The sequence below is a fragment of the Ailuropoda melanoleuca genome, chromosome 6 (assembly GCF_002007445.2).
Source record: "Ailuropoda melanoleuca isolate Jingjing chromosome 6, ASM200744v2, whole genome shotgun sequence".
Classification (NCBI taxonomy): domain Eukaryota; kingdom Metazoa; phylum Chordata; class Mammalia; order Carnivora; family Ursidae; genus Ailuropoda; species Ailuropoda melanoleuca.
This window is the reverse complement of record NC_048223.1, coordinates 113281854-113304854: the sequence shown is the minus strand read 5'-3', so window position 1 is coordinate 113304854 and position 23001 is coordinate 113281854. Positions and strand designations below refer to the sequence as shown.

General features: G+C 38.1%; 1 protein-coding gene across 4 annotated transcripts; it reads left to right on the top strand.

Annotated features, from left to right (window-relative positions):
- The first annotated feature begins 65 nt into the window (after positions 1-65).
- DCLRE1A (DNA cross-link repair 1A) lies at positions 66-21030 on the top strand. 4 transcript variants are annotated; one of them, XM_002913551.4, is made up of 10 exons: positions 66-214; positions 769-1899; positions 3987-5672; positions 7307-7440; positions 8549-8667; positions 11677-11817; positions 13541-13686; positions 14474-14628; positions 19240-19381; positions 20392-21030. In XM_002913551.4, exons 2-10 carry the CDS (start codon positions 1434-1436, stop codon positions 20550-20552), a joined length of 3150 nt encoding a protein of 1049 aa, XP_002913597.2. In that variant the 5' UTR covers positions 66-214; positions 769-1433; the 3' UTR covers positions 20553-21030. The 4 variants fall into 4 exon arrangements, with proteins under 4 accessions (XP_002913597.2, XP_034519191.1, XP_034519190.1 ...); XM_034663299.1 differs by lacking the exon at positions 66-214 and adding an exon at positions 227-435; XM_034663298.1 differs by lacking the exon at positions 66-214 and adding an exon at positions 227-607.
- Positions 21031-23001: the final 1971 nt, after the last annotated feature.

Here is a 23001-nt window from a genome sequence, read left to right as displayed (position 1 = left end):
AAGCCTCTGGGTCCGCGTTCCGGAAGTTCTGAGAACCGTTCCCCCCTCCACTTCACTTTGGAAATTAGCGGGTTTTAGAACAAAAATAAGATAAAATAAAATAAATCGGAACTTAAAAGGACACAAACTTTTTCAAAGTCCCGCCCTTAGACCAGGATCAGCCGATTCGACACAGCACTGGCGAGGGGAAGCTGTTCCCGCCAAGACACCGGAGGTAAAGCGGGTAGATATAGCCTCATGGGATAGATTTTGTTTTTGTTTTTTTAAGTTGGGAGTAACTGGCAATGACTTTGGCTTATACACAAATACAGCATTTTGTCTCCCCGCAGTGCTGAAAGTGCGAGCGCGGACAGATTGTCACCGGAGCAGGGGAAGGGGGGGCGCCGAGGGGAGCGGACGCAGCTGGAACTACTCCCGAGGGTGTGCGGGTGGCAGGTGGGCTGCGGCGAGGATCCGGGTGGGCTGGGCCTCCGACTTCAGAAGCAGAGGGCTCTGATAGCTTTTATGGAACCGCGTGCTAGCAACTCACTCTCTCCCTGCCCTGGAAGGGATAAGGCCCTCCTCACTGGCCTTGCAGCCTCCTGAGTTCAAAGAGAAGGCAGAGCAGGTGGGAAGGCATAAGGCAGGTGAACCTTGGTTTTGAGGCTGGTGGAGAGGGGGCTGGCCAGCTCTAGGGCAGACCACTTCTGCAGTCTGGAGTTAGGACTGTGGGTGGCCTCTGTGCAGTCACAACTTCACATATTTGAATTTTGTTTGTTCATTGCGCAGTGTTTGTTCGTTGCTGCTGGAAGAAGATACAGGACTGACCCAGGAAACTGAAGTGGTTGACTATCCAAGAGTCAAGGATAAGGGCAATTACTGCTCCCCCCTTCCCCTAATCACACACCTCTTTGATTATGGTGTGATTATGGTGGTACTAGCAAGCTGAGAGAGCCATTTAATGTTTAGAAACCCTGCTAACCCACTTGGCCAGGGACTGTGGTTTTATTTGTGAAGTATTTGGACAGTTGTCCAGTTGAAGGGGAACTGATGGGAGCTTTATAACAATTTTACAAAGCTCATTCTAAGATTAAGCTATTGAATCTATACTTCCTATTAGTGCTTAATTTTCAAAGCATTACTGATTCTTATTTCTGTGAATCAAGTCCTTGGAAAGGCTGTCACACTTGAATGAAATAGTGGTCAAAATGCGAAAATTCTCAGATGTTACCCCTGTGGTAGGTTCTCTTAATTTTATTGTGGTATAAATGGAATAGCAGGTGTTCTCAGGTACAAGGTTTGTAGTTTGCTAATATATTCATTACCAAAGCTTTAGATTCCCCCCAAGTTAGTGGGGGTTTCGTTACTTTTTTTTTCTTCTTCAGCAAAATAATTCCATTTAAAATTTTTGTAACAACAAATAGATTCTCCATTTACTTAAAAATCATTTTGCCATGTTAGAAGATGCTTTTTTGGAAGAAGACATCTGGGAATACAAATCTAAAAGAAAACCAAAACTAGTACATACAAATAATTGCTCTGAGAATATTCCAAAATCTGTTGAAAAAGCAACAGATGGAAAATACCAGTCAAAACGAAACAGAAATAAAAAAAGAACTGCAAAAGCTAAAGAGAAGACAAAGGACCCTGAAATGTGCTTTGAAGAAACAGATAATCAGACTTCCGTAGCTTCTAGTCAGAATTCTAGTTGTGGAGATGGTATTCACCAGTCCCAAGACAAGGAGACAACTCCAGGAAAGCATTGTCGGACTCGCAAAAACAAACAAGTATCTCCAAAGATACGTCCAGTTTATGATGGACACTGCCCAAACTGCCAGATGCCTTTTTCCTCATTGCTAGGTCAAACACCTCGATGGCATGTTTTTGAGTGTTTGGATTCTCCGCCGGTCTCTGAAACAGGTAAGACGGCAAAAAAGGGAGTAGTCTTTAAATAGTGTAAAAAACCTGCATTAGGCCAGATGAATTAGCCAGATGGAGCAAGCAAGGCAAGCAGTAAAGTGAAAGGGAGATACTTTATATACTTTATACTAAAGTATAAATGATTTACCGTAGAAGGAAGCAAGGAAACCCTTCTTGAGAAGGGTAAAGAGATCATAGTGAATGGTGTAATTGTAAAGAATGTTGCAAACTTGAAAACAGTTGAAATGCATTTTATGACTTCATCGAAGTTCCTAAATATCTCAGTGGTTTTTCATAAATGTTAATTGAGCACATACTATGCTAGATACTTTCATTCTGTTAACTTGACTCTCACCATGACTGCAAAAGGTAAGTGGTATTGACGTTTTACAGATGAGCATCTTTAAAAGTTAAACTGCCCATTTGTTATCTTTTGTGAAACAGAAATTTAGAGGATTATGCATATAGTCGAGTCTTCTAAATGTTGGATTTATCATGCGATGATACAGGAAGAAGATCTGGGAAGGAGTCTCAGATTTTTAAGATTCGAATTAAAAATGTGCCAAATGATAACGGAAGTAATGTTATGCTTTTATTATATTTTAAAATATATAATGTCATGTTTAACATGTAGGTAGTCCTACTTGGTGTATGTGAAGAATGGGTTGTTATGATGATTTGTATATATCAAAGTTATATATACACCATATATGGATTTTTAAATCTCAAAGAATGAAAATTCAGCAAAATAAAAATACTACTCAGTATGGCTTTCATGTTATGTATGATTCAGAAGACATTTTATTATTAACCTTTAGTTATTTTAAAGTACTGCATAAAGACGCAAAAGAACTTTATAAAAAAAAAAGCTGATGCCAAAATTTTTTTAAAGTGAAAGTCTCATCAAATGCTACTAATTTGCTTTTAAGTGGCTCGAAAATCAGAAATGGAAGTTGGAGTCTCGTGGTGAGCAGCTCAGGGTGAAATGTCTATGATGAAGGCACCTCAGAGATTTTTCTTTTGGTTTTTTCACTGACTAAACCCCTTTGAATAGAATCTCAGATGGACTCTTCTTGAATTGAGTTCTGTGCCACAACAGATATTTCTATGAGGTGGTTTTAAGTTAAGCAACGAGGTCTTCTAATTTAATGTAATGTCTTTTTTAGGAGGGAGAGTGGGTCATTTTTTGATAAACCTGGAAATTGGGACACCTAGCTGGTTCAGTCCGAAGAGCATGTGACTCTTGATCCAGAGGTCATGAGTTCAAGCCCCACACTGGGTGTAGAGATTGCTTAAATAAATAAAACTTTAAGAAAAAAAAAAAAAAGGCTGGAAATTAACACACAGGGGGATATGCCAAGATGGTTCACGGACTGTTTCTCTATTATAATGGTATGACAGGGAATAGTTTCCAGATTATTATTAAAGCCTTTTTATTAACCAGTTCATCAAATTGAATTTCAAATCTTAGAATCCAAACTACTCAGTGTATGAACAGCTATAACTAATTAAGATTGTTATTACTCTTATTGTATGCAGTGTAAATATTAAATAACGGACCCTAATTGGGTACTTTAATTGTCACAAAGCTGTATTACTTGATAAGATAAAAATTGGGGTTGAACTTTAGTTCTCTCAGAGACACACTAGTCTTTTTCACTCTCTATTGCCGGAACAATAGTGAACTAGGGAGCACCTGTAAATACCTTGTGTAGACATGAACTGTAGCTTGAAGGGGCTTCTATTTGTGAGAGTTACTTAGGGGGGAAAGGTGTTAGTCTTACAAAATTTTTGTGGAAAAAATCTGAAAAGAAATTTGAAGAAGTATTTGATTTAAATATAATTTAAAAATAATTTTACAAGTATTTAAAAATAATTTAACCATATATTTCAAATCCATGTATGATTTAAAAATAATAACTAGCATGTAGCAAAACCATACTGGGTACTTATTATTTTATGCTGGATCTTTTGACTGTATAAAGAGAGCCATGGTCGTAAGGCCTCAAGGTAGGACTGATGACTTTCCACTTAGGTTTTAAAGCTGTCCCTGCTTTGATCCTGCATTGCTTTTTAAAAATTTTCAGAGTGTCCTGATGGTCTTCTGTGCACCTCAACGATTCCTTCTCATTTCAAGAGATACACTCACCTCCTGCTGGCTCGGAGCAGGGCGAGCCACAGTCCTTTCAGCAGCCCACCGCATGGGTCAGGGGATGGCTTCAGTGAGACTAATTCAGGCTTTCTCTGGGGCCTTGAGGAAAGATGGTCTCTGCATCAGAAGCCAACGGAAACCTTAAGAAGTGTTTCAACTCACCCCTCGTTAGTGGCACCGTGTCTAAGGAAATCTCAGTCTCCAACGGAAGCCAATAAAAAGATTTCTTCTTCTTCTTCGACAAATATCCAAACGTCCCAACAAACCCCACAATTTCCAGAATGTGTTAATAATGACAAACTGGTAGGAGTTGGTTTGCCTCTTGCTGAAGAATTAGACAGCCAGTGCAACTCAGAACACACCCCATTGCCAGAAAATGACTTCAGTAGCTGTGAAATCTCTTATTCTCCACTTCAAAGTGATGAGGAAACTTACAGTCTGGAAGACGAGCTGGGTGATTTGCAGCAGGAGCTATTCTTTACAGAGAGCTCTAAAGATGGCAGCCTGGGAGAAGATGACAGCAACTCCACTTGGTTTCAAAAACTCCATGGCTCCTTCCTGAAGGAGCAGCAGGAGAGCGGCCCCCACGTGGACGGCTTAACTCAGGATAAATACCACGAAGTACTGTATAAATACAACACGCTAACTGGTTCATCTCCACTTTTTTTCCAAAATAAGGGTGTTATTCCTTGTGATGATCCAGCACGTACCGGTAATGATTTTGCACTGTTTCCATCTGCGTTAACACGAGGGCTTGCTTCTAGTTATCAGGCCACGAAAGCAAAACCTGGTAAGCCAGAATGTGACCCATCTCAATCAAATCAACAGAAGCAGGTAGTTCAAGAATCAGCTGTTCGCAATCAGATTTCTCTGCCGTCACCTCATAGTGAGAAGCCAGAAGCTTTCGAAAGGCAGGGAGAAGGGGATCTTTCTTTCCGTCCAACCCAAAGTAAAACTAGAAAATCAAGTAAGAACTTCAATGCAAAGAACAATGCTAATTCAGCATGTGTCTGCAGAAAGGCATTAGGTGGTCGACTAGGCAGTAAAGTTACAGTTCCCAATACAGAGAATTCTTCCGGTGCGCTTAATGCTGCCGAGTCTCTGAAAATGTCGCCTTCTGGTCCCAAGTGTCCTGCAACACAGCCTTCTTCCAAAGTAATGAAACAAATGGATATAGGTGTTTATTTTGGACTACCACCCAAAAGAAAAGAAGAGAAATTGCTCGAGGGAAGTGCAGAAGGGATGAATTTAAATCCAGCTGTAAGTCCTAATGAAAAGAGGTCCCGGCAGCGCAAGAGGAAAGCCGAAAAATCCTTAAGTGATTTAGAACTTGATGAAAAGAATTTAAGGGAGAGTCAGCCCTCTGTGGAACTTTCCAGTAAGAGGTCACAGCATCAAAGAAAGAGACTTAGAAAGTCAGATTCACTACAGGAAGGAGCACATCAGAAGAGGTCACGTCACCTTAAGAGGACAGAATCTGGAACAATCAATTTAAGGAAAGACAAAGTCTTCATAAAATCACCTTGTGGGAGGCTGCAGAGAGGGAACACGAAAATCCCAGAGTCACCTAGTGCAGGACAATTAAGAACAAGGACATGTCCATTCTATAAGAAAATACCTGGTAAGTTGAAATACCAACGCTTAATCTACAAAGAATTGACTTTTAAAAATTTCATGTTTATTGCCCATGTTGTGTGTGTTTGTATAGAACAATTTGTATGTATTTCCTTTGTTTTTTATACTTTGTTGTTGACATGTAACATAGATTTTTTTTGCCTATTTAAATGTTTTTGCCCCATTCAATTCAGCAGACTTTTATTAAGTAAATTTTGTGTACAAGATACTGTACTAGTAGGTAGATTTTACAGATTTGACACAGATGAGTAAAGGTCAGCTTAATACGGAAGGAGGAGAGGCTCTCTGTAAGTAATTATAATAAAAACATATAAATTATAAAATTTAATTAAAATAAAATAAGTCTCTAAGCCCTTAGGAGAAAGACAAAGTGCTAAATAGCTTCAAAGAAGGAAAAGTAACAGATTGTATAGGTTCTAATAAATGCCAAACATTTTTAACCCCTATCATAACTTAGTTTCTTGCCCTTTTTTATATTTTGTAATTTCTCATGCCTTCATAGATGAGTTAGAAAAACGTGTTGTAAAATGAATTTTATTATTGAAGAAACCAATAATTCTTCTTCTGAAAAGAATATAAAATCTGCCAAAATATACCTGGTTCCAGAAAGATTGTTTAAAATGCTTTGATAGTTGCAACCTATAATTTGCTCAAAATGTTTATGTAGGAATTATCATTTACATACATCATAACGCCAGTTTTATCTTTAATACTTATGGTGATGTATTTCCTATATTTTAAATGAGCCCAAGACCAGTGTGCCATATGTGGGGATAAGCCTCAGTGAGACTGTGAAGGTGTGCCTATTGACTTGCATATCACAGTTCACGCACTTGGTTATTTCCTTCATGAACATTTTTCAGAACAGCTCAGCCATTTTTTCTCTTTACTGCTCCTCTAGATAGCCTTTTTTTGGCACTTATGTTCTTGTTTCCCTTCTTCCTCCCCCACCTCCCATCTCCCACGATGAAATTCAAATACTACAGATATGCTGTCCCTCTGTTATTGCTCTGTGACCCGGTGGAGGGCCACAGCCACTGTAATACGTATGATCCGTTGGGCCTTCGACCATTTGTGCCCCCAGTAGCAATTGCCAAAATAGAGTAAAATAAGAAGAAAGTGAACATTTTCCTTCTGTTTCACAGAAGTAAAGAATTTTAAGTCAGTAAAACAAACAAGAAAAAATGGTTTGTAGCTTAGTATTTTAATTTTTTGGGTACAGTTATTCATTTTTAAAAAAAGCCAGTGGGTACCTGTGTGCCTCTGTTGGTTAAGCATCAGACTCGTGGTCTCAGCTCAGGTCTTAATCTCAGGATCATGAGTTCAAGCCCTGCATTGGGCTCCACACTGGGCGTGGAGCCTACTTAAAAAAAAAAAATTAAAAAAAATATTTTTAAAAGCCAATACTGGGATGTTTAATAGAAACTTACAAGACTCATTTTCATCTCTAGTATCCCCTTTTGCTGAATTTATGTGGCATACGTTTTTAAATTATGGAGCTTAGTTGGATTTGAGATGTAAAGACATTAGGGGGCTCACTATTTACATTCAAATTGGACATCTTTCACTCTTTCACTCTGTTTCTCTTGCTCAAGCAGCCCTGTGCCCTTCTCATTGCAGGGACTGGCTTTACAGTTGATGCCTTCCAGTACGGATTGGTTGAAGGGTGCACAGCCTATTTTCTCACACATTTTCATTCTGATCATTATGCTGGATTGTCTAAAAACTTCACATTTCCGATTTATTGTAGTGAGGTAAGTTTTAGCTTTCTAAATTCTTAATTTATGGAATGCAGTGAATTTCTAAGCAATTTGGTTAAAAAAAAGAATAATTAACATTGTAAGATCTATCACTCTACTAGAAAAGATGTGAGAGAAAACAAATTCCACTTGAAGAGTCTAAGATGAGCTACTGTCAGTCTGTTACAATCTTTTTTTTTAATGCTTTAGTATATGGAAACAGTAAAGTACTTCACGGTGTAACTAAAACACCCATGTTCCATTCAGTGAACATTTATTGATGCCCCAAAAGACATTCAAGGCGAAATACCTAACTTGAAGGAGCTCACAGCCTTCAGGGGACACATTCACAAATACAGTGCGAAGGAATTGGAATTGTGACCAAAAACTAAACAGACTACCAGCAAGTAGGAGAAGAGAGTGCTTTATTCTGGCCCAGGCCAGGGTTAGAAAAAGTTTCATGGTGGAAGAGATACCTTGAATTAATTATTAAATGGTGACCTTTCTAATGCCTACTACTAAGGGCTTCGGCCAGAATTCAATTTAATCGTTAAGCATTCTTGAATTATTTTTATTGAAATAAAATGAATCTCTTTTTATTAATGAAGCAGCCAAGGCTGGGAGAGATTAAGTGGTGTGCCCTAAGTCACAGAGCCAGTAATGGCAGAGTCAGAATTCAAACGCAGTTATGCCCGATTCCAGAACCAGGCGGCGGAAGGAGGAGAGAGCATCCCAGGTAGAGAGCAGAGTTTGCATACAGGCATAGACACCTGAGAAATCTCCCCATTGCAGGCACTTCAGATAATTCCTAAAGGCTAACCGTGAGTTAGGGAATAACAAAAGATAAACCCGCAGAAATGAACAGCGGCCGGATCATGAAGGGTTTTGTATGTCATCTGGGGACAAGGGACTTCTCACAGGTGAGGGAGAGCCAGTGAACCATGTTTAAGCAGAGTTGGGACATAGTCATGGTAGGAAGTTCTTGCGGGCATTCTGGAGGGTTTCTATGGATATAAGTAAGTGGGAGAACAGAGACTAAGATACTTAGTTCTAAACTAGATCTGGAAAAAGAGACTTATGTAGTGTTTTACTGTATCAGCAATAAGCACATTCTGTTTTGCAGATAACTGGCAATTTGTTGAGGAGCAAACTGCACGTGCAAAAACAATATGTCCATCCATTGCCGATGGACACGGAATGTATAGTAAATGGTGTAAAAGTTGTTTTGCTTGATGCCAATCAGTAAGTATTAAAGTTACCTTCAGACTAGCCTCATTTTTTAAAAATAAAACCATATTAGTGTGGCTATTTAAGAACTTCCTTGTGTTGGAACTAATATGGTTGATATTTTTAAAACTTTGAGTAAAACGTGTTTCTCCGTTTGAAAAAAAACAATATACCCAATTACAGAATCAGAGATTAAATGTACTGAGAGAGCCTTTGAATGTTATCTAATTCATTTTTAATGCAGTTTAAATTACTATGCTTGACATATGAGACTCCATCTTATTTTTTTAAAAAATATTTTAATATGTTGCTGCTGTTTTGAAGAGCTAACTTTTGCCATTTTATTTTTTTTTTTTTGCCATTTTCTTTAATATCACTTATATAAGTTAACAGCTTACACTCCAGTCAGATACCAGAGGATTTTTTCCCCCGTTTTAAGAAATCCTTCAGGCATTTGATACTAAAGACTTGGAAGATTTTTTTTCTTGGAAGTGGTTTCCCTTTTTCCTTCATTTTTTCTTTTTAATGTAAAGCACTGTCAGTATCCTGTTACCAAAATGCAACTGTCGACTGTGCTTTTTACTTTTCATAGGGTTTTAGCCATCACAGACGCTTAGAGAATTAAAATTAAGACAAGGTCTCCCAAAATCCAGACCCATGCTCTGTGTTCAGGTTGCTTTTAACGTTTTGTATGCTAACTTTGTTGCTGTTTCTTTTTTTTTTCTTTTTTCCTTTTGTTTTTGAGAGGGGTGGGGGGCAGAGGGAGAGGGAAAGAGAATCCCAAGCAGACTCCCCACTGAGTGCAGAGCCTGATGCAGGGCTTGACCCAGGCCTCAATCTCATGACCTGAGCCTAAACCAAGAATCATGCTCAACCAACTGGGCCACCCAGGTGCCCTGCTGCTGCTGCTTTTTTAAATCAATGATTATAACAGCTCAAGTTCTGATTTTTTTAGTCAACTTTCTTAGGTGCAATTTACATAAATAAAATAGACCTATTTTAAGTGCTTGCTGAATTTTGACAAAAATACACACCCATGTAATATCCACTACAGAAAAATAGAGGAAATTTTCCCCACCCCAAAAGGTTTCCTTGTGCTCCATCCCAGTCAATTCCCAAGCCCAACTCTAGCCCAGGGGACCATTGATCTATATCTTATCACCATGGATTCGATTTGTCTTTCCTAGGGATTCAGTGAAGTGAAATCCCATGGTATCTACCCTTTTGCGTCCAGCTTCTGTCCCTCCTCTTGTTTTTGAGATTCATGCCCGCAGTTGTGTGTATCAATGGTTTTTTCTTTTTATTGCTGAGTCGTATCTGTTGTATGGGCACACTACAAAGTCTATCTCTTCACCTCTTGATGGACACCTGATTTTTGTTTATTGACCTTGTATCCCGAGACCTTGCTGAACTTGACCTTTAGTTGTAGTAGGTTTTTTATAGATTCCTGAAAATGTTCTGCATGTACTGTCATGTCATCTGCACATATAGACAATTTTCTTTTACTTCTTAACTTTCCATTCAGAGTGCTTTTTTTCCCCCTCTTGTTTATGGTCCTGGGTCAGACCTCCAGAACAGTGTAAAGGGAATAGTGAGAGCAGATACTGCCTCGTTCCTGACCTTAAGAGGAAAGCTTTCAATGTTTCTCCATTTAGCTTGATGTTAGCAATAGGTTTTTCATAGATGCCTTTCATCAGGTTGAGGAAAATCCCCGCCATTCCTAGTCTGCTGAGAGTTTGTAATCATGAATGGGTGTTGACTTTTGTTAAATGCTTCCTCAGCATCTGCTGAGGTGATCAGATAATTTTTCTCCTCTATAATGTTAATAGGGTGAATGATAATGAGGGACTTTTTGAATGTTAAAGCAGCCTTGCATCGCTGGGATAAACTCCACTTAGCTTTCATGGATTATCCTTTAAATATATATATATATATATTGCTGGATTTGATATGCTAAATACTTTGTTAAGGACTTCTTTGTTTTCGTAATGGATATTGGTCTGTAGTTTTTTTTATAATGCTTTCATCTGGTTTTGATATTAGGGTAATACTGGCCTCACAAACTATTCCCTCCCACTCTGTTCTGAAAGATGTTGTATAGTATTGCGACTGTTTCTTCCCTAGGTGTTTCATAGAATTCTCCAGTAAAGTCATTACTGTCTGAAGTTTTGGGGTGGGGAGGTAAAGGGAAGTTTTTAATTACAAAAGTAATTATTTCCTGTGCTTTCCCAGAATTCAAAACGAAAGTTCCGTGTGTTTTGGCAGTAATTTCCAAGCCCCAGTGTGTCAGGGGTCCCCAAGACCACCTTGAGGCTCAGTGGTTTACTAGAAGGACCCACGGGACTCAGAAGGGCTGTTGTACTCATGGTTACAGTGACAGGATACAGATAAAGTCAGCAAAGGGAAAAGGCAAATGGGGGCAAAGTGCAGGAGAAAGCAGGCCCAAGTTTCCAGGGATCCTCTTATGAGTAGCACAGACACACTGGTTCTCCCAGCAGCGGTGTTCACCGCACATGCCACGCGTGGCCAAGTAGGGAAGCTCATCTGAGCCTTGAGTCCAGCTGGAGCTTTTACTGAGGGTCAGTCCTGCACACATGCAACAGCCACGTGACTTGCCTCAGCTCCTCAGACTCGGCAAAACAGATAGTCACCGTAGGTAACATCCTTAGCATTAACTGGTCACACACGGCCCTGCATCAGGCCTACAAGCACTCTCACTGAGCAGAGCATTCCAGGAGTTAACTCCTCTCTCCAGGGCCAGCCAAGGACTATTCCTGAAGACATGCCTTAGGTGGGAAGTGTGGAGTTCCAACAAACGCGGCCTGCTGAATTAATCCTTTCCTGCACACCACTTTTTTTTTTTTAATTACGATGTAAACTTCCTAAAATGCTGCATTTCCTTTGTAGTACAATGCTGTGTCACGCAGTCAGTCCTGAGTGTATTACCTTGCTGATAGTGAAGAAGTCCTCTTCCTTCGGCTGTCTCGAGCGTGTTGCCTATTCCTCTGAAATGTTTGTGTTCAGTTGTCCAGGTGCTGTAATGATCCTGTTTTATCTTCCTAACGGTAACGTCCTATTACACACGGGTGACTTCCGAGCAGATCCCACCATGGAACGTTCTCGTCTTGCAGGACAGAGAGTTCACACACTTTACTTAGATACAACGTAAGAGAGGCTTTGTTTATATGCTTCCTTTTTCCACTGACAACATTTGCCCTGCTTACTATGAACAATTTGGCCAGTTGCTTAGGTAATCAAAATGATGGCTTATTGTAAAAAAAAAAAAAATGATAGCGTATTGTCAATTACCATTTTAAGATCATTTATCAGTGAACTGCTATTTGAAAAAATACACACTTGCTTAAGAACAAATTTGGGATGCTGTATCTTAACTAACTACAGCTCAGTTTGTGTTTTTTTGTGATTTCCTTTGGTTTATGTGAGAATCCTGTTACTGAAACAAGGAAGAAAAATTGGGGGGCACACTTTAGAACACCCTTTTAAGTTATCTTTTCAAAGGACCTGTGTAAAGAAACAGAGGCCAAAATGTGATTGTTTCTGAATATTCAAAATGACTTTGTTCCTTTCTCCAAAAGGTAATTTAAAAGCGACAACTTTGAATTCCTAAATGTTATTAACATCATGGTACCAACCATTTTTTATTATATATTAAAATACCTCGTCAGTTTGTTAGAAATGAATTATGTCAACTATTTCAATCTGTTTTAAGAAGTGAGTTTAGATGTCATATTTTAGTAAAAGATGGTCTTTCCACTTCCAGTTTTCTAACGCTGTAGCTAATTTTTCCATTCTTTTATATGTACTTTAAACACTAAATAAGTTCGGAAAATAATAAGTAAACCCTCCCTCCCCTTTTTTTCCTTAGTTTTTCTCTGCATAGAATTCTGAATTTCTTTGTGGGTTTTTCATCAGAAAAAAGACAAGTGTTTTCTCTATTCTTTTTTTTTTTTTTTTAAAGATTTTATTTATTTATTTGACAGAGACAGAGACAGCCAGCGAGAGAGGGAACACAAGCAGGGGGAGTGGGAGAGGAAGAAGCAGGCTTCCAGCAGAGGAGCCCGATGTGGGGCTCGATCCCATAATGCCGGGATCACGCCCTGAGCCGAAGGCAGATGCTTAACCGCTATGCCACCCAGGCGCCCCTGTTTTCTCTATTCTTATGCCTGACCAGCAAAAACAATTTTGAAAATGGGGAAAAATATGTTTCTTTGATGTTTGTACTTTATGACTTTCTTTTTAGTGAGAAAAAATGCTTTATTTTCATCCCAAGTAGAGATAGCTAGCGAGTAGTCTTAGGGTTACTTTTTCATTGGGTGTTATTGTATTGCGGTAGACCCAACTGGATCTGTTGTATTGTAATACTATGTATATTTCTGTATCACTTCAAAAGAGCAGATAACCGTGTGAATACTAACTGATTTAAAACTGCTTCATTAAATTCGTGTTTGGTTTCATTATTTTAAGAATTTTTTAAATGGAATCAGAATTCTTTAGTTCAGAGATAATCCCTACCACCAGTATTTTCTTTGATAGTGATTGGAGTTAAAAAGATGCCAAGGTATACAATTTACAGCTAAAATAGCCAACTAGAACTGTTCTGGAAGAAAAAGAGGCAATTTCTTTATGTGAGGGCAATAAAGGAAATACACTGTAAAAGACGTACTGGCATTGTAGAATTCCGTCATAAATTATCCATAGCTTGTAACAAATATTTTAACCAGAGGCAGTGGGATAACCGCAGCGGGGTTAATCTATTACACTACTCTGTCTGTAAGTTTGCTGAAGCTTGGTTTCTAAAACAGCACCTCCCTTAATGCTGTGGCTTTCTTGTTGCTCATTTAATAAGCACCATACTTCCCTATTACAGATATTGCAGCCCAGAATACTCCTTTCCGTCTCAGCAAGAGGTTATCCAGTTTGCCATCAACACTGCCTTTGAGGCAGTAACTCTAAACCCACGTGTTCTCGTTGTCTGTGGCACTTATTCTATTGGAAAAGAGAAAGTCTTCCTAGGTGGGTGGTAGCTGTATCTAATTTACATTAATATATTATAAAGATCAGATTCTCTTTTGCATAAAGCCCTTTCAGTCTGGATGCTGCACTTGATACTTATTTCCTGCAACGGTGCAATATTACCTTCAAAGAAAAATTTGATAGAGCGGGATTCATTTAAACTTGGAAAGGCTTAACTTAGTGGAAACACTGGAGAAGGGTGTTTATGGTAGACTTTACACCTGCAGAACGTTTACAGGGCAAATGTCCATGCTACACTAGTATTTCAGTGAACTTTGAAAAATGTCTAATGCATCGTTGGACTGCCGCCATCTTTGAGGATGACCATCAAGTAATTATTTTAGAGAACAGTTTTGATTCTTGTACCTAAATGATTTTGGATGTGTAATTGTAGTTTGTCTAGATGGCGTTATTCTGTTTCACAAAATACTTTTCCATTTCTTCCTAATGATGGTCACATCATGTCAAACATTAAGCTATGAAGTGATAAGGCAAGCTTTTCGCTCCTCCGGATTTGGTTCCTTCTCCTCTACCCCTTTCTACATATCTTTTGCGGTTTTTAAATACAAAGGTCTTTAAAAAGAAAGTCTTTGAATTTCTCATAATTTATTTCATACAGTTAACCAACAAAAGTGTTCAGCCTTTTTGAAGTAGAGAGAAAGTGTGAATGTTTTGAATTCCTTTTGTTGTTGTTGTAAATTCTTATTTTAAATTTTGATTAAGTTGTAACTTTATTTTTTTCATAAGCTGCAGTTTTACTATTTTCAACCTTTTCCTTTGCCTGTAGCCATTGCTGATGTTTTAGGTTCAAAAGTGGGCATGTCCCAAGAAAAATATAAAACCTTACAGTGCCTCAACATACCAGAACTTAATTCCTTCATCACTACAGACATGTGCAGTTCACTGGTTCACCTTCTCCCAATGATGCAAATTAACTTTAAGGTAAGCATTCAGAGAGATGTATTTCTAGGGTGGACTAGGAAAGGTATTACAATGATTATACACTGGAATCCCCTTTTACCTGCATTTAACACAGAGGAATTCAGTTACAGTGGAGTCATAGTAATCCTTGCCCTAGAAGATCTTTTAAGTGGAATTTAAAATGTTTTTATTTGTTGTGTGTGTGCACCTGTGTAGACTAATTCATAGGCCCGTAGGAGAATTGTCATAAAAGAAACAAAAATAGAAAAGCGTGCAACCATCTGGTCCTTCAGATCTTCTGTGTTTAAGATTGTCTTCCATTTCTTTCCATTGAGTGGGGAAATGAGCAGAGCACTCTAAGGAATTCCTACTTTTCTTCAGGTCTTTTCTGTATTAATATTAATCCCTAATAACATTGATATATGTTGGAAGTTTACGTGTGAGGATTAAGTGAAATAGTGGAAGTGTCTCCTAAGAGCAAGTTCTAGTATCAGTTCTGAGGTATAGATTAAGATACAGAGATATGTACCTTCCTGGCTCAGTCAGTAGAGCATGCAACTCTTGATCTTAGGGTCATGAGTTCAAGCCCACAGTGGGCACCGAGCTTACTTAAAAACAAATAAACAAGAAAAAGATAGATGTTAGGATCTCACTGTGATTTGGGAGACTTCTCAGATTTATTCATATACTAAGATTCATTCCATTTACTAACATTTTGATGCCTAGCAATGGAATACATCAGACCTGTGTATTAAAAACAGATCAGAACATAAGGTACACCAAAGAATGTATTTTCACTTTTGCTATAATTTCATTAACTAACTTTTATGGAACTTTTTGAAATAGATTAGGATGTCGATTATTATATCTGTCTTATAAATAAGAACACTTAAACTGTATTAATAAAATGAGTATTTTAGCTCTATCCCTGGACTTCCAAGGGAATTGTAACTGGGAGAACTCCTTTCTTCATGAGATTAAGGCGAAATGTTTATGGCCTAGTTTCCTGAGTATACACTTCATAAAAATTTCAGGGATAATCAAGGCAGAATTTTGTCCCTTTAAAGCCATCTTTGGAAACATATTTTAAATTTGGGAGGCATCTAATGTGTGTGGAGGTTAATAAGATGTTAATCATAAAATGAACATTGGTATCTTCAGGGTATAGCGTATTTTTTTATGATTTTTATCTTACACTTTTATTTCCTACTAACTTAGTTTGTTCCATTTGAACAAATGATCCATTTAGGAGGATAATAGGGATGGCAGAGTGAGAGTTTTTTGGCAATGAAGGGGCAAGAACTTTTTATGAGAGTTTTTAAAGGTGCCCAATGCTGCAACGAGGTCATAGAAGGAAAGAATGGCAATTTGGCAGTTAGAACATCTTTAGGGACCTGCACAAGAAATGTTTCAGTGAAGTGATATTGAAAGGAGCCAAATGGCAGAAGCCTAAGGAGTGATTGAGAAGGTATAAATGTCCTAAAAACATGAAAAAACAAAATCAACACTGTTGGGGTGCCTGGGTGGCTCAGTCAGTTAAGCATCTGCCTTGGGCTCAGGTCATGATCCCAGGGTCCTGGGATAGAGTCCTCATCTGGCTCCCTCCTCGGCGGGGAGTCGCCTTCCCCCTCTGCTCTTCCTCTCCACTTGTGCTCTCTCTCAAATAAATACATAAAATCTTAAAAAAAAAAAAAAAAAAGAAAGAAAGAAAGAAAGAAAGAAAGCTCATGGTCACCAAGAGGCTATATTTTAGTTAGTACTTAAAGCCAATATTTTGCCACCAAAAATAGTTTTGTTGCATCAGACCTAATGACATTTTGTGAAAATGTTAACGAGTGCGATTTTCAGGGTTTGTAAGGCAGGCTTGAAAGCCCTAGAAACCCTGTAAATCCATTCATGCTATCTAGTTCGACATCCTGAATTCATTTCTGTGATATGGATTGACTGCCATCTCTGATTTAAACCCAGTGGACTGAAGGTGGTAAAACATTACAGTAATAAACAATAACATGATAGATGATTATTTACCTACTGAAAAACAATTCTAGTGGCATAATCAGTTTTATCACAAACAGGTTACCAATAAACAAAGAGACAAGTCATGGATCAGAGACTTTATGTTGACTAAATCATTCTTTTTTTTTTTTTTTTTTAAATTTTATTTATTTGAGAGAGAGCATGGCGGAGGTGGGGGGGGCAGAGGGAGAGGGAGAAGAAGACTCCTTTGCTGAGCAGGCTGCCTGATGCCTAGGGGTTCGATCCCAGGACCCTGGGATCATGACCCGAGCCAAAGAGACGCTCAGCTCACTGAGCCCCCCAGGCGCCCCTTGGCTAGATCTTTCTTAGTAAAATTAATAAAATGGCAGTAGTTCCCAGATTGTGGTTTATGAACGACTAGTGGCTGTTGGCAGTCTTTTCTGTATGTTTGGCTTGGATGATAATGTCTATTTTTGTTTATGGCATAGGTTAATAATGTTTTTGTGATAACTCTAATTTGTTTTATGAAAAGCATAAATTCTCACTAATTCTACTGCGTGATTTTGTGGAGCAAATGGGAATGGATGTGTTTCATGACCTGTATTGAAAATTGGATTCTCACTTTATGATACTAAATGTGTAATTGCTTTAAACCTCAGTTTTATATTATTTCCTTTCCTTTGTGAAGACAAGGGGAGGAGGGCTAGTAGTTAAGCACATAGTATCACATGACCTAGATCCTAGACTAAACAAGCCAAAACCTGAAAATTTGCAGAGCCAGGGATTATAATGAAAATTTAGCTATCTATCCATAACTTAAACTTTTTTGTGGGGAGGCAATAGTTGGTAAGAAATACCACTGTTTAAATGATAGGTATTGGGGCTCTTGGGTGGCTCAGTCAGTTACGCATCTGCCTTTGGCTCAGTTCATGATCTCAGGGTCCTAGGATCACGCCCCACACTGGGATCCCTGCTCAGCGGGGAGCCTGCTTCTCCTTCTCCCTCTGCCTGCTGCTCCCCCTGCTTGTGCTTCCTCTCTCTGTCGCTCTCTCCCTCCCTCAAATAAATAAAATCTTTAGAGATAAATAAATGGTAAGCATTTAAGTTAATAAGAGATCATTGTTTGATACAAAGGAGAAATCAGAAGATTGTTATTAATTCACCAGTGGAATATAAATATCTGATAAACACAATCAGATGTTTAGCCTCTAACTAGTAATCAAACATAAAAATAAAACAAGGATGTGTTTGTCTCCTACTAAATTAGCATACTTTTTTAAAAGGTAGTATTCCTATGCTGTGATTAGAGGAATTAGCACTCTCATCCACTTGGATAGAAGTAGAAATTAAGGGTAAATCCTTTAACGCAACAACCCCATTTCTAGGAATTCTACTGAAAATGAGTCCTTTGTGGAAAGGTCAATCTGCAAGGCTTCTAGTTGCTGATGGTATAATAGATAATGAGAATTCGAAAAAGTTAAGAAAGGGCATATCATTTCATTTAAAAAAAAAAAAAAGACCCAGAAAGTGGGTTTTATTGACCATCTCCCTGCTAGGCTCTAAGCTTCCAGAAGGTTGAAGGGCTGTGTCTGGGATCCACCACTCTGACAACACACATGGCCTAATCCTGGAACAGTCATGTATTAGATGAGGACCAAGTAGACGGATGCATGGATTTGGCTTTGTTTTCTTCAGAACTTTCTACCAGCATCTTCTACAGCACTTTAATAGTCCAGAGTATGGATGACGAAGGAAGAAAAAGGAGACCTTTGGAAATCCAAGATGACATCATGTACAGTTTAGATTTTTTTATTTTAAATAAAGCTGGAACTTTATTATAAATTTACACTGAGCCCTTAACACTGTGGGTTTTGCCTGAAGACCAAAAGTATTAGACTTTCAGTATCTCTTGCACCATTACTGTCTTTCTTTGGATTTTTCTTATCTTCCCAAGATTGAACTTTGGTTGTTGATTTTCAGATTTCATCAAATGTCATCACTTTTGATGACTTTAGTTTGGAAAGTTCTGCTCAAGATTTATTAGGAAACATAGTACTCCCAATTGTAGCAGCATGAAAAGTTTTGCAAGTATTCTAGTTCATGATTAAAGAGTGAAAAGGAGTAAGAGCCTGAGAACAGTGCTAGGGTGCATCTTTGAAATATACGTGCATGTTGAGTATAGTGCTGTTCATAGAATTAGTCCCATCTTTCTATCCACCTGTCAGTCCTCCGTTGTACACATGCAGGTGGGTATGTTTGGGCTGCTGTTTACCAGTGTTAATATTGGTATGTAACTCCTAACAATATGTTCAATATCCTAACAGTAGGATCTGGAGAGTTTCTTTCTCTTTCTCTCTTTCTCCTTTGCCTTTTTTGATAGCTATCTAAATTGTAATCTTTCAGTTCATAATTCTTGTGTTTAAAGTTGCCTCACCTTTTTTTCAGACTGCGCTTAAGCTTGTTTAACTTTAGATAAGGGGAAAAATTTTTTTGTCAGTGATTTTATTCTTTCTGGAAGTATGGCTCGAGGTTATTGCAAATTAATATTTGCCAAGTGCATATTCCCTGAGACTATACCAACGTGATCACTCTCTTTTATTCCACATAACCCACCTTCACTGACAGTTAAATAAATATCCTATTTTTATTTAACAGGCTTTACAGAGTCATTTGAAGAAGTGTGGTGGAAAATATGATCAGGTTTTGGCTTTTCGACCTACGGGATGGACGCATTCTAACAAGTTAACGAGTATCGCAGACATTATTCCCCAGACCAAAGGAAACATTTCAATATATGGTATAATTATGAATTTTTTTCATTTTTAATGTTTGTTACGACGTTTTTTAAAAAGAGCTGTAAAAATAAGATCCAAGAAAAACAGACACCAAAGAATCTTTAAAAATCGAGTGTCTAATGGCTCTCCGTACTATAAAGCTGTGTCTTCAGGCCTCAGAAACCGATGGAAAGGAACGTGGCAGGAGGAAGAAGACATTGGCTAATACATATGGTTTCGTTTGCGTGCTTGGTGCTTTGTGGAGGAACTGTAGAGGAGGGGCGGGCAGTGCAGTTGGGTCTGGGAGCTCAGGTGCCACAGTCAGACGGTCAGCAGGAAGACTGGATTAGATGCCATGATGGCAGGAGGGACCCAGGAGGTTTATCTTTGGCCTCAGAAATTGCTTATTGTAATCATGGCCGATGGAAATGTTTTTGATAATGTCCCTAGGCTAGTGACTTAATTTCAGCCCCTGGAGATCCCGTTTAAAACAGGACCCCTTCTCCCTTTCTCCGTGGCACGTGATCTTCAGGAAAGATAAAGGGACTTTTAAGATATTATTATTATTATTATTATTATTATTATTATTTTGCTTATTTTTTATGTGTGCAAAGTTCAGGGACTAGAATCTGCTTCTTTGCTCTGGAAACCAAGAGTCTCTTGCTAGTCACTCTTCACATTTTACTCATTTTTTCCAGGATTTTCCTGAGTGAAGTACTTAAAGAGAGAAGCCTAATTTAAAAAGAAAGCCTAATTAAAAATAAGAATCTATAGAAATACATATGAAATGTCTACATAGAAAAACAGTAGAATTATTTAATGTCCAAAGTTTCTGTATCATTTTAATGTTTTAATCCTTATTCTCCATAAAAGTTATTAACAAAGCTTTTTATCAGAAATAAAGTACTGAGGAGTTTTTGACAGCAATACTCTGGATTGCTTTCCTTTTTTATTTTATTTTGGGCTTGTATATATATATTTTTTTTTAATAATTTGATTTTTCATCTGCAATATCTTCTCTTTTGTGTTGCAGGAATCCCTTATAGTGAACACAGCAGCTACCTAGAAATAAAACGTTTTGTTCAGTGGCTGAAGCCCCAGAAAATCATACCTACCGTGAATGTTGGCACCTTGAAATCTAGGAGGACAATGGAGAAATATTTTAAAGAGTGGAAATTGGAAGCTGGATATTAATGTTATCTGAAAGGACTCAGAACTAGTTAAGTAACTTAGGTATAGCTCGTTACTAGTTGAATCTTTAGTGATATGAAGTATGCTGTATGTGGAAAACTTTGTGAAGGCTGCTCAGATAGGTTGTTTTCTTTTTTTTTGTTTGTTTTTTTTGTTTTTTATTTTATTTTTTTTTGTTTTCTTATTTATGTTTGAATCCATGTTCATGGTGCCAGGTATCTCTCAGCATCATCAGTAATGATGCAGACTGGCTCCCAAGGACCCTTGATTCTTGCTCCTCCCTCAGGAGCAGATATTCTCTGCATCTAGCCTCAGGAGGGGCAGCCAAGGCAGCCTTAGGGACCAAAGGAGTCATGATAATAGATAAATGACATTGAAAGCATTATATATAAATAATTATGTATCTTTAAAATTATTTAATATGGAGCATATTTTTATGAAATAACTTTTATATGATGCTTAAATAAAAGATCTTCAATTTGCCATAGTGTCTTTTGGGTTTTAGGATTTATAACTGTGGTGTTCATGCAATTTTTAAAAATTTCAATGAAAATAATTCAACATTTGATGCTAAGGAAGAGAATTCAAAGAGCCTAGGTAGTCGCCCATTAAAGGGCGGCGAAAAGTTTGCATGAATAGATGTTTATCTGAACTGTTTACTCAAGACCTCAGATAACTAGAAATTCAGATTGCCACATTTTGTTTTTTTAAGTGAGCTTATATAATTTATTTATATGAGTCTTGATATCTCCAACACAGAGTAGCTGATCCAAAATGAAAATTTGGGACAGGCCAATGCATATTAAAAATGTTTTTATGGGGGGCGCCTGGGTAGCGCAGTCATTAAGCGTCTGCCTTCAGCTCAGGGCGTGATCCCAGCGATCTGGCATCGAGCCCCACATCAGGCTCTTCCGCTGGGAGCCTGCTTCCTCCTCTCCCACTCCCCCTGCTTATGTTCCCTCTCTCGCTGGCTGTCTCTCTGTCAAATAAATAAATAAAATCTTTAAAAAAAATTTTTTTTAAATGTTTTTATGGGATTTAGATAAGAAAACAAGTATAATGCATGTATGCATGTGTGTATATGCGTATCCTTGCATTACCTCTAGCAATGAAATTATTTGGGGAATTTCTTAATTAATGTTTTCATGGAAAATTATTTCCGGTAATGATTTCAGTAAGGATAGTAATCTCCATGAACTTTATTTTCACAAGCTTGGATTTTACTTTGCTGTGGAGGTAAGGGCTATCGGGATCACATTTAAGGGAGGAAAAGCTTTTAGGGGCACAGCGGTAATAAATCCAGTTTAACTGTGCTCTCAGTTGACTTCAATTACACATTTAGAATATTTTAACTTGTTCAGGCTTTTGATGTTTTAAACTTTTCATAAGTTGTTACAAGTTACAGTTAGAACACTGTGCAGTCCACAAAAACAGGCATTTTGGGGAAATGGTCAAGTCATTTATGTTCATTTTAGTTTATTATTTGAGTAATAGTTTTTTCTTGGAATTGTCCTTTTTCATCGATAAAAAGATTTTTCATGATTTTGGAGATTTGACGTTGAAATCCAAGCGTGTTACTTAAGGGCAGCCTCAGCCTTTTTATTATCCAATGCAAAAAACCTCTTTCTACACAAACAGCACTATTTACAGCAGCTCGGAGTGATTGCGTTTGCTGCCATTGCCGCAGAACACGCAGAACCTCATTTAGGGACCACCCCAGAGAGTTTTAAATATAAGTCACAATCACAGCCAAACCTCCCGAGGCTCCGTCGAGAGCTATATCTGAAATTCTTCGTTCCAACACCTCACACTTTGGTGGATAAAAAATTTCAATTTTAAAGTGAAACGAGAGAAGAAGAAACCTACCACCAACCCAAAATAAATGGATGACAGCTCTTGAACATCTTAAACACGTGTAGGGAAGAAATAGAATTAAGCCAGCCCAGAGGAAAACGTTTGACTATATCTGTACTTGGAACTTTTCAGAACCTTCTGCTTCAGCACCTTACCTGACACGGAGCATTGAATTCCCAGAGGCAGTGACACTGGACAGGCTGATTCCAGGTGGTCATGACTTCAGTGTCACAGGAAAATCTTTTCTACTTGATGTCAGTGCCCTTTGAAACCTAAATCACTTATCCCTGATTCTGTGTTTATTAATGTACCTAAATACGAAATGGGTTTTTAGAACAACAAATTTAAGTTCATGGTGTGTTCAGTTACTGAGTTATAGTCCTATAAATCAAACGCATCCAGAATTTCCTTATGCGGTCCTAAATAACCATCAATAAACAGACCAAGGCGCCAAGAAGGGAATCATCTTCAAGTACTAATCCTCGAAATAAGCGGTCTTGAAGGAATGTTACTGTTGGCTTGTAACCTTCCTGGTGCTTTTATTACTGTTCATTCAGTTCATTTGATATTGATCTTAGAAAAATTCCAGGGGCGCCTG